General features: G+C 37.6%; 1 protein-coding gene across 1 annotated transcript; it reads right to left on the bottom strand.

The window, feature by feature from the left end:
* Positions 1 to 8,506: 8,506 nt before the first annotated feature.
* Positions 8,507 to 12,799, bottom strand: LOC125681070 (retinol dehydrogenase 16-like). The gene is made up of 4 exons (XM_048920980.2): positions 12,472 to 12,799; positions 11,914 to 12,175; positions 9,113 to 9,276; positions 8,507 to 8,774 (listed from the first exon to the last, which is right to left on the bottom strand). The coding sequence occupies exons 1-4, from the start codon at positions 12,797 to 12,799 to the stop codon at positions 8,530 to 8,532; spliced, it is 999 nt and encodes a 332-aa protein (XP_048776937.2). The 3' UTR covers positions 8,507 to 8,529.

Below are 12,799 nucleotides of genomic sequence, written 5' to 3' on the forward strand. Positions count from 1 at the left end.
TGTAACTGATTCGTTATAAAATACCCCAATGTTGTGAATTTGGCAGATGTGGATGCACTGTCAAGCTATGTCGGATATCTTATATGAAGTTTAAAAGAAAATTCTGTTATTTGTCATTTTGTTCCCTGGGACTTTCAAACCGACGACATCAACTGTTATCTTATACACGGTGTTACGACATTATCTTACGATAACAATCTCTGGCGAAATATTCGGTATAGTGTTAGAATGCAGAAAATATTGGACCGTTTAAATGGCCATAGTAAACTACTATAGATAAGTTTGGTCGTGTCATTTTTATCACATACTTAAAATTTGATAAATCACTAAATGTAATTACTGTCATTGGAGAGATGAGAAATGTCATGATTTGTTATCGGGGAGTGAAAAATGTCATGGATGTTATTGGGGAAATGAGAAATGTCATGACTGTTATTGGGCAGGTGAAAATTGTGAATTACAAGATGTGGAATGTCGGGGAGAAGAGAAATGTCGTTGCTATTATTTCCCTATCTGCCAACAGCACTTTCACAACATTGGCAGGATTGCAGAAAATGTAATATTAACACATATTTCAACTTGTCTGTAAATATGTGTCTTTATCTAAGCATTATTTACGATAGTATTCGCATCAACGTATGATTTACTATATGTATATATATAATAATAGTAAGCCCATTTCTGTTATGTTGCAATCCGGAAACTTTGTTCCGGAATTATAACTCATCACGGGTGCACTCGGTAATTATGCATCCCAGCTTCCTTCAAACTCCGTACAGCGTCAAATTCTCCGGGACTACTTTCCCCTACGAATATTGGAGTTGTAGCGTAACGGAATATACTGAGCTGACTGGAGCTTGAGCTTCCTTCTTTTCCATTCAGCAGCCAACCAAGAAGGTCGGTCAAATTTTGGGGAAGAAAAACATTTTAAATATCTTTTACTAAATAAAGAGTAAGTTGTTTCCAATTTCAAAATCATTAAGATTAATCATGTCAGATGATAATTTTACAATGTAATGACTACGATGGCTTTTACAATTTGAGGATTTTAGCTGATTTTAATGTTGGCACACGTGGAAGGTTTATACTGGTGGCTTGTAACTGCGTCAATTATACTTGAATTCTCATATGTGTAATTAGAAATTACATAGATTCTTTTTATTTCAAATTGATGTAAGCATGCCGCCGGTACGACAAAAACGAGGTAGCAGAAAACCAACAAGGGGGGGGGGGGGCAATCCCAGGTACAAACGGAGCCGCAGGTCCCGCAGGGTGGAATAACCAGCGAGGAAATACCGTCTAATAATGCCGTCCAGCCTTTTCAGACAGGTACAAATACACTTCTGTCACAGGAATGGGGTTTTACCCCCATGCCAGTAAATTCAGTGCAATTTTCATTGGGGCATAACGTTAATGAAATGATCAGGCAGAAAATTGTAGAGGGAAAATATGTAGACCTGGCTCTCTTGTTAAAAAATTCAAATATTGAAGACTCGGCTAGCGAGAGAATTTTTCTGATTGGAAATGATGGTCAGATGCAGAGTAAGCTAAAGAATACTCTTAAAATTACATCTATTGAAAAATGGACGGACGCTTTTCTCATTTATTTGAGTGTGTTCACGTCTGTCCATACAAGTAAATACCAGGACATGCTCAAGTACATGCATGATGTACGTACGGGAGCTGGCAGGTCCTCTGGGTGGAAAATATATGATGAGCAGTTTCGGCTCAAATTAGCAATGGATCCCACCAAATCATGGTCAGCCATAGACACAGAATTGTGGGTTATGTATATGGTTGGGGGTCATAACATGGCACCTGCAGGAGTACAGGGGGTAAATAAATGTTACATGTTTAACTTTCAGGGGTTTTGTGGTAGGAAACATCGCACGTATGCTCACCTTTGTATTAAATGTAGCCAAGAGCATGCAATGACAAATTGCCCCCTTGCTGTCAATGTTAACAAACAAGTTCCTTCTTTCAGTCCCAAACAACCTTTACGACAGGGGCCCCAACATGGGAGTCGACCAGCACACCACATCCCGCAAAAGTACCCTCGATTTGCTGCAACCAGGCCTCTGGGAGCTCGGTTCAACTCCTATTAGGGTCTCTAATTTAGCACAGTATCTGCACCAATATCCAATCAGGCATGTGGCAAAGGAAATATTACATGGGTTTACTTATGGCTTTAAGTTGAATTATACAGGTCCTCGAATTTTCACGTTTTCCGACAATTTGAGGTCAGCTAGTCAATTTAAAAATCAGTTACAGGAAAAAATCCTTAAAGAAGTTAAAGAGCGAAGGATAATGGGCCCCTTTTTACAATCTCCTATGCCTAATATGCATATTTCACCTATATGGCTTGTTCCAAAGTCAAGTGGTGGTTGGAGGATGATTACACATCTGTCGTACCCTCCATCCCTTGGCATCAATTCATATATTGACCCGGAATTGTGTACTGTGAGATACACAGCTTTTGATACAGTTGTTGACATGATCACTCGGATAGGTCCTGGTGCAGAGTTGGGTAAGGTGGATATTAAAAGTGCATTTAGGTTACTTCCAGTATACCCTGGTCATTTTGAGCTGTTAGGATTTAGATTTAGGGATCATTGCTATATTGACAAGTGCTTGCCCATGGGATGCTCAATTTCCTGTGCAATTTTTGAAAAGTTTTCAACATTTCTTCAGTGGGCAGTTATAAACAAATCGGGTTTAAGGACAGTCAAGCACTATTTGGATGATTTTATCTTTGTGGGTAGGAGTGAATCGGTGGACTGTTTGCAGTTAATGACAATTTTCCAAGAGTTGTGCAGTGAATTAGGAGTTCCATTAGCAGGGGGAAAGACACAGGGTCCAGTTACTTGCTTAGTGTTTCTGGGACTTGAAATAGATACAGTGCTTAGGAATGTTAAGATCCCCAGGGAAAAATACAGGAGCTGAAAGGGCTGCTTAGTATTCTGATCAATAAAACTAAGGTTAAGTTAAAGGAACTGGAATCATTGGTGGGAAAATTGAATTTCTTTTCCAAGGCTATAGGTAATAGGGCATTTAACAGATAGTATGATTCAATGATGGGGTTATCTCGCCCAAATAGTCATATTAGACTCACTAGAGCATTGAAAGAAGACATGTTATTATGGCCCATTTTTTAGACAATTTTAATGGTGTAGCTTATTTTCCTCATTCAGAATGGGTTAATTCTAGAGCGATCCAGCTATACACGGACAGTGCTGGGACTGTCGGATTTGGTTGTGGGTGTTATTTTAAAGGAAACTGGACTTACTATGAGTGGCCTTTAGAATGGAAAAATTTGGATGTCTTGAGGGACATAACATTTCTTGAGTTGGCCCCCATACTGTTGGCAGTGATGATTTGGGGGGAGGATCTAAGTTGTCATAAGGTTCAATTTCACACAGATAACAGTGCATTGGTTAGCACTCAATCGTCAAGGTCTCCACGGATTATGTATGTGATTAGGAAGCTAGTATTGTTGTTTATGCAATTTAACATCACTTTTAAGGCCAAACACATTGCTGGTATTGATAATGGTATATATGATGCCATTTCTCGTAAACAGTGGGGAAGATTACGCCAACTTGCTCCAACAACAAACCAGATCCCAGATCCAATACCAGCAGCATTTCACGATTTGTTGTCCAGCGTGAAGTTTCTCGACTACTGACGGCAGCAAATTCCTCCAATACATCAGCAACTAACAAAACGGGGCTTTTAGCTTTCGATAGGTTTAGGAACGTGACTTACGCAGAAATGATATGGCCACCCCCAGTAGAGCAAATAGTCAATTTCATTGCATATCACTTAAGGGCTATGCAGAATCTACTGCTAGAGCTTATGTAGTGGCAATTGGGTATGAGTGCAAAATTCAGGGATTAGAAGACTCTACAAATAGGTTTGTTATTGCTAAGGTGTTGGATGGTTTCAGGCGTCTGAAGTCCAGGGCGGATACTAGGTTGCCGATAACGGAAAAAATTCTGACAAACTTGATGGGAGCGTTAAACACTGTGTTCGAGTCTTTATGAAGCCAAATTATATAAAGCAGCATATACATTAGCCTTTTTTTTTGCCTTCTTGCGAGTTGGAGAATTCGCCTTATCCAAGGGCAACAACCTTCAGTCAATTTTGGGAGTTGATGATATTAGCATACAGAATCACCAATTAGTAGTATGTCTTAGGTGTTCTAAAACTGATCAACTGGGAAAGGGGGTCATAATTATGTTAAATAGACAGGGCTCAAATATTTGCCCTGCTCAAGCTATGACCAATTTTTTGCTAATAAGACCTCATTTTACAGGACCTTTGTTTTGCCATTTTGGAGGGAAGCCACTTACCCGCTATCAATTTTCGGCAGTTTTAGATAGAATTATTATGGCTATTGGCTTGGATAAGAAATATTACAAGTCTCATTCTTTTAGGATAGGTGCTGCAACAGTTGCAGCAGACAAGGGGTTTTCATATGAAGATATTAAAATGGCTGGCAGATGGAAGTCTACTGCTTTTCAAGCTTATATTAGATCACCACTTACTCCAACATTTCCTATATCTTAAGTTTTCCCAATTTTTGGTATGAATTACAGGCTGTGTAAAAACAGACAGAATAACAGTTTGGATAGTCGGTTCATCAATCACAAAAAAGGCATCAATAGCGGCAAGAAATAGACCGGGGGATGGAGCTTAGGCCTGAACCAAAGAGGAGTAGATATTTGGTGACAGGGGTATGGCGGTCTAAAATTCATACACCTGGTAAAAAAAGTCAGATACTTGGCCACTTTAGAGGACCCCCCTAAATATTTGCTTATCCATTGTGGGGCCAATGATTTAGGCCAAACTAAACTCCAGAGCGTATTGCATAGAATCAAAGCTGACATCAAATTGCTTTCAGGTATATCCTCTCACACCACACTTATATGGTCCTTCCTTCTCCCACGTATTTCTTGGAGACACTCTCAAAATGTAAGGTCTATAGAGCAGGCTAGGAATAGGTTGAATAGGTGGGCAGCCAATCAGGTGTTTGCTTGTGGGGGGGGGGAATTCTCACCCACCCCCAATTCATAGGTAAAACAGCACAACTCTATCACTCAAACGGGACTCATTTATCGGACTTCGGAAATTATATTTTTCTTAGCAATATCCAAGGGGCCCTAGAATATTTCGCAAATGGGGGGGGGGAGGAAGCAAAGAGTTTCCTTGTAAATAAAGTAAGGTAGGCATTCAGACTGGGGGGGTATTTCAGGCAATGGCACAGTGGTCGGTTCTATTGAAGGTTCCTACCCCCACCATATGGTGGTGGGCTCCATGAATAATTTTCTGCAATTGCACAAATGTAATCAGGTTGCCCATATGGCCAAATCGTCACCTTCAAGTTGGTTGTGAAAATATACGTTGACTGTTGATGATGGTTGAATGTTGATATGACAGTTTAATTTCATTTTATGTAAATAATTAAGAGTTGAATACTTGTGTGTTGTATGTGTCGGTAGCATGATTGAGATCAACCCAGCATGTTACTTGCCTTTTCGGAGGACGCATAATATGTTGTTGTTGGGGGGTGAGCCCTGTTGTTCGGCGACCCCACAGATGTTGTTTCTGACCACTGTAGCCAATATATTACATACAATAAACCCATACATTTACATCGTGTTTTTATTCTGAAAAAGACAATGGTGGTGAGACTGATACGTCTTTGATAATAAGAATTGGGCCAATATTACAGAGATGGGATGCGGTTGTTGGAGATACAGCAGATTTTTTATTACTTGGTCTTGATTTTATGAAAATGCACAAGGGTATTGTCAATGCCAGAAACATGACTCTTACATTAGATCAAACAACAATGCCCATTACCAAGATCAAAACAGAAAATTCTGAAAATATTGAAATATATAGGGTTTCTCTTTTAAAAAAGAGAACTGTTATACCTCCTCAGTCAGTCAAATTTGCATCAGTCCAGACTGACAGACCATTTAGAGGTTCAATATGCATTGAAACAGACAAAGATATTTCTAATGGTCCCTTGTCCCCTAATTCAATTGTCAGTCTAAATCAACAAATAATTCCTTTTCGAAACCCAACATATAAATTTATTACTTTGAAGAACGGTCAAAGTGTAGGTTTTTATATAGAAATTGAGGATTTATAGTAACTGGAAGATGAAGATCAAATATCTGTTAACAAAATTGAAGTAACTAAGTCTTCTACTGTCTCACTATCATCATCAGAATTAAGATCTAAGTTAACACTCCACTTACAAGAACTATATGACAAGTCAATTTTCAATTTAGAAGAGAAAGTTTCTCCCTCTTAGATAAATTTATGTTTTTGCCAAGAATGAATTTCATCTAGGTCTCTTTAAAGGGGAGATAACTCATAAAATTGATACCGGTGAAGCAAGACCTATCAGACAAAGGTTACGTAGAACACCTATGGGTTTTGAAAATTAAGAAAAGAAAATGTTCCTTGCTGGGTATGTGAACTTGGTTTTAGCCAAGAAAGGTTTTTAGAATTACAGATAGAAAAGGAACTTTTTGACGAGTCTTCATCTTGCAGATATGATCGTAACACCCATAGTCCAATGTGGATTGAAAAAGTATCGACACTCATCGACAAGTTTAACAACATGAACCTAAATTTACCAACTCAGATGATAGATTTTCAGTCGTTTGGCAAGAGGATGACCTTGTACCTATAAGATTTTATTTGAGTGGTACCTATCAACCTCATACAGTACTAAATATGTCATACCCAGTTCAGAACTTCACTAGCTTGTTTCATTGGAAAATATTAAGTATTCTTTTAAACATAACTAACATACAAACAAATGTTCAACAAATATCGGGCATAAGACAAACAAAAATATCCTTCTATTATCTATTGGGCTCATCAAAGAACAATTGCTGTGAATTCTACAGATATTGAACTACAAACTGTCGTGTACTTTGACATAGTATTAGGGGTATGAAAGGTTTTCTTTTACAGAAACTCTCAACTGTCTGACAAAAGACATAACTCCTGATATTATTATCATACACTTGGGGTCCAATGACATATCCTACTACAGTCCTCCCCCTCATCAACAAAATGAAAAAGGATATTGACTTGTTCATGGGAAATATTTAGATACTCTTTTTATCTTTTCTGAACTATTGTCTAGAAGAGTTTGGGGTAGCATTGAAGGTTAGGAGGGAGAATACAAGAAATTACAAATCAATAAAGAAATGGGATTATTTATGAAAAAGGGAAGGGGATATCATACTTCATCAGAAAATACTATGGAGAGATAAAACACTGTTCAGGAGACACGGAATACATCTGACAGACAATAGAATTTTACTTGCAGACTTTAAAGACTTTTTACACAGTATAATGAATGAAGAATGTAAATAGAGATTTTAAAAGTTGTTTATAATGTTACATGTTGTATATATATTAATTCTTATTTTTGTGACATTAAGTCGGATATTCTGTCATATGTGATGGAATTCAATTAAAATGGGGAGGAATGTATTGTAATTTTGTTCGGGTTCAGGATTCCGATTTATAAATAGAGAGACGAAGCAATCAGCGGTTAGTTGTACTCATACCCTGGACGAAGACGGACCCTCCTGTCCCTTACAGAGTCTACAACTCAGGTGGGTTGTTTAACTTCTTATTTCCCTATCTGCTAATAACACTTCACAACAAAGTTTCGACTTAACCCGACAACATATATTACGTAAGCAAGTATCACATACTGAACACTAAGAAAAAAAACCGACAAATTAAAGAAAGCAAAAGTGACCAAGCTCACATACCTCACGCTCCAACATTGCTTGACAATGCCTCACTTAATGAATGGTAATGTTATGCATTACTGCAAGAACAGGACGGACGGGCTCGAAATGCTAAGTTCAAAAGGGGCATAACTCCCAGAAAAATTATTGAATCAGAATTTCCTGGGAATATGCACATTTACACTGTGTTTCTTTATTAATTACAAAGTTTCACGAAATTCTGTTGAGCGGTCTCAGATGAGTTTCAATGACAAAAAAGGGGCTGACAGATGGGTCAAAAACATTATACCCTCCGCAACTTCGTAGCATGAGTTATAATTAATAATCTACATTGTTAACAAGAATGAAACACTGATGTACTGAATTGTTTTCGTTGCAATTAAGCGTGTCTACAGACGATATAGTTTAAAGAGTTTTTACCATCATCGGTTCGAAATTAGAATAGAAATATTTTTTTTAAATTTTAGAAATTAGACAAACTTAAAGAAAAAAACTTCCAAAATAGCGTGATTGTGATACAAAATGATGGGAAGATAACTTTAAGAATAACCTTTCGACGGGTACCGGTATTTTAATAAATCTCTTAATTTAAAACAATGATATTATTTTTAAATCATGGACATCTGAAACACCAGAGTTGATGAATGAAAGGTGAAGATAACGAACAGTGATCCATCTCATAACTCCTCCTGAATACAAAACAATAATTTATTCGCTTTTCTAGGTGTTTCTTGTTTTATTAATGATTCTTGATAACTTGATTATCCACACGTGTGACTGAATCCGGTGGTGGTGACATTTTCCAGTACCATGTGTTGAACCATTCCGGCAGGAGGGAAACTGGATAATAATAGTACTCACAATCCATACCACACCTGTATCGCCTCTTTGGCATCACAGAAAATAGTGCGTGGTACATGGCGTTTGTCACAGGGGAAAGGTCTTCGTATTGAATTCCGGGTATTTCGGAGAAAGACTCTTTTACTAAAACAAAATGTAACATGTAAAACTTATACGGTACCAATTTTGATGCACCAGATGCGCATTTCGACAAATAATGTCTCTTCAGTGATGATCAACCGAAATCTTTGAAATCCGAAATAACTATGAAGTTTTAGAGCTAAATATAGCCAAAAACAGCGTGCCAAAAAAGTGGAGCCAAATTCGTCCAAGGATAAGAGCTATGCATGAGGGAGATAATCCTTGATTTTGAAATGAATTTCTAAATTTTGTAACAGCAATTAAATATATATCCGTATTTTCAAGAATTATGTGTCAGAGATATAAAATTTGTATTTGTTATTGGTAAACTAGACACTTACATTTGCTTAACCATTGCTGTCCATAGTATTGTTGCACCTCTTCGTCTACATTGTCAAATGCCCTCTGAAGCGTAGATTTCATCTCGTTGGGGTCTACAATTTTTGTTTTAAATGACCCTGGCTGGATTGTATGTGACGTCACACCCACATGATACAATTCCCGTCTATTTTGTACAGTATATATAATAATATATATAGTAAAGAAAAAGAAATCAATCAGAACATGATTATTGCAAACACTTTCCTTTTCCGCTGTATATCTTGGCTTCTATGAGCGAATTTGTCTTAAACAAAATAGTTATAATATGGATCTGGCTTGTACATAGTTTACGTAGCTCCTCAATAGGCAATGTTGATGCTAATTTCATATAGATTAGATATATCCAGATAATGTAACAACAATGTGTTTTAGACTATATTCCGGATGAAAGGTAAACAAAAATAAAAACGAACAGTGATCAATCTCATAACTCCTATAAACAATACAAAATAGATAGGTGGGCATACACGAACCCCTAGACACACCAGAGGTGGGATCAGGTACCTAGGAGGATCAACCATCCCCTGTTGACCGGTCACACCCGCCATGAGCCTATATCCAGATAAACGGAGTTTTCGAGTCAAATTCAGTGTGTCAAGAACGGCCTAACAATCGGCATGATACACATCAGACAGCATTTGACCCAATGCGAGGTTGTATTGACGAACTAGATCGTTATAACGACCATAGAATTTGCAAAATGTTGACTTCAATCGAGACTGTTGAATCCCCTGTACCCTCAAATTGTCTGTCAGTAGCTTGCCTCGATTTAAAAACTGACCATACGCAAAACAAGCTCTTGCGTATCGAATCATTTGAGAGATATAAAACCCATATATACCGGTAGGTGATAATGGAATATTGCTACTTAGATATGGGAAGTTGACGATGGAGAAGCTGAAATCATCCCGTTTGTCATACAGCTGAGTTGTCAGTTTGCCGTTAATGTCTACTTCCAATAAAATATCTAAGTACGGTATGAAGCAGAAGTGGACGACTCTGTGGTGTCTTTTATTTTGAGCTCACAGTGATATATGGAATCGACATATGAATGAAAGCTATTGTAAATACACAAAACATCGTCGATATATCTAAATGTAGAATTGAAGGCAAAGCAAGAGATTTAGTTTTTCTTCTCACGTTGAAGTTTTTGAATAAATTCTGCTTCATATGAATATAGAAACAGGTAAGCTAACAAAGGAGCACAATTCGTGCCCATGGGAATCCCAAGAGACTGTTGGAAGACCTGATCACTAAAGACCACGAAGATATTATCAATGAGGAACTCTAGCATATTTTTATTTTATAATTTCAACGTCAGAGTACTTGTGCGTAGAATCAGTGTGGTGTTTATCAAAGTAATTTTTTGGATGATTGACCACTAAATATGAATATTTCCGTTTTCCATTTTTGTTGAAGAAGCAACTGGCTATGATGTCAAAAAGTCTAGTCTTTACTTTATCGTGACAAATGGTCGTGTAAAGTGTTGAAAAGTCCTAGGTTTTGATGTTATTAATTTGGGAAAAGTTTTGCGATTTCAAGTTTACTAAAAGTTCTTTAGAATTTTTTAGAATCCACATTTGATTAACACAACTTCTGGCATATGCATGTAGTCGCACAGTAAGATTGAAGTTTCTCCTTCACACTCTTAATATTTTCGTGAGGAGAAAAGATAGAAGCTTGGTAGAGCACTTACTGGATCCAGCAATGTATCTTTGTTTTAAAGGGTGCTATGAAGTATTTGGATATAACATAATGTAGAAAATGAAAAATGGTTGATTAATGTTCTTAAACAAACTCTGAATGACCAATTTCAACAGAAATGGACCGTTGGTTTTAATGCATCAAATAAAGGTGTTCTTTATATGTTCTTTAGATCTTGTTCTGCGTCTGGTCAGATTCTAAACAACAAGTTGATGGTGTAGGGGTTTCAACAGTCTCGTTTAAAGTTAGCATTTCGCAAATTCTATGGTCGTTATACCGATCTAGTTTGCCAATACAACCTATGTTGTCTAACGTCTGACGTGTTTCATACCGATTATTAGGCCATTCTTGGCGCACTAATTTTGCCTGCAGATAACTCCATTTATCTGATCAAGATATGGGGCTCACGGCAGTTGTGACCGGTCGACAGGGGATGCTTACTCCTCCTAGGCACCTGATCCCATCTCTTGTATAACCAAGGCTCCATGTTTGCCCAACCCTCTATTTTGTATTGCTTATAGGAGTTATGAGTTTGACCACTATTCGTTATTTTCGCCTTTCATTCATAGAATACCGTAGTACTGATATCTTTATTAAAACTTTACATAAAAGTTAGGGCATATGTATCTTTAAAATTATTTGCTGTCAGTACACCCATAGTTACGTTCTGCGATACATGTTTACAAGTAATATCTCATTTAAAATTAATAATTCTACAACAAACAAATTTGTAACCACTGACAATTGAAGTTGATGACTAACGAATGAAAAATATCACATTGTTAATATCAAAACGATATGTTGCTACTGCTAATCCCTGTCCTTAGCATATAGTTTCATTGCGGCAAACCAAGTTTGGTATTAGAATTCGTTTAACTACTAATCCGATAACCAAAAATCACAAGCTGTCCAATTCATTTACACATTTTGCTACTAAAAAATTAAAAGGGATGTCCATTTATATCCAAATTTTACCAAACTGAAGTTAACATTTTTCTCATACGTGTTCACATACGCGAGTATTACAGAAATTCGTAACTGCACATGTATCTATTACCTTAAACATTCGGCGATAGCTTCTAACCCGACTTTACTAATGACGTAGGGTGCCCGGCATGGCCACTCTATTATTGCACTGTCACTGGATACGAATACAAGCCTTCCTCTGGTTTTCCTCAGGAGAGGCAAAAAGGACTTTGTTACATCTATGGAGCCCAACAAGTTGACAGATATACATTTCTGTATTGCTTCACTCGAATGAAACTCCAGAGGTGCTTCTAAAATCTGGAGACCAGCATTGTTGACGAGCCCCCATAAACCTTCATTGTAAAAAAAACAAAAAATCTAAAAGTGCACAAACACAAGTGAATCATATTACAGGGGCATATCTCTGTACAAGTGAATCATATTACCGGGGCATATCTCTGTACAAGTGAATCATATTACCGGGGCATATCTCTGTACAAGTGAATCATATTACCGGGGCATATCTCTGTATGGAGATTGTTTGTGTAATGACAGATGTAAGGTTTTCATGTTCATGTCAAAAGTTACCATAATGCTCATAGATCGGACTCCTTACTTGCCACAAGATAGTACAAGATAGTCGGATTACCTGAACATTTTGGCAAATGACGTTTGACAAATTCCACACTATCATGAATGCTGTTTTGATCGGTGACGTCTAGCTGTAGAACACGAAGTCGGGACGATGTATGTTTCTTCAGTTCCGCTGCACCTTTCTCTTTGAGGCAGGCCGCGAACACAGGAACGCCCCGTTTATCCAGGAGTCGTGCTAACTCATTTCCAAATCCAGAATCACAGCCCGTGATCAAGACGTGACGATTGTTAGTGTTTTCTATCATTGTTTTACCTCTCTGGTGTTCGAAGAGTTTGTACACTGCAAAAATAACGACGAAAAGTGTCACGAGTAGGCAGTACAT

Source organism: Ostrea edulis, chromosome 2, assembly GCF_947568905.1.
Source record: "Ostrea edulis chromosome 2, xbOstEdul1.1, whole genome shotgun sequence".
NCBI classification, from domain to species: domain Eukaryota; kingdom Metazoa; phylum Mollusca; class Bivalvia; order Ostreida; family Ostreidae; genus Ostrea; species Ostrea edulis.

What these genes read in the sequence shown, in the direction of transcription:
- LOC125681070 (XM_048920980.2), bottom strand. Translation starts at nt 12,799, where the DNA reads ATGTACTGCCTACTCGTGACACTTTTCGTCGTTATTTTTGCAGTGTAC. An exon ending in TCATTTGCCAAAATGTTCAG is followed by an intron (nt 12,176 to 12,471) that starts GTAATCCGACTA and finishes TTTACAATGAAG; the next exon opens with GTTTATGGGGGCTCGTCAAC. An exon ending in GCTATCGCCGAATGTTTAAG is followed by an intron (nt 9,277 to 11,913) that starts GTAATAGATACA and finishes TGTACAAAATAG; the next exon opens with ACGGGAATTGTATCATGTGG.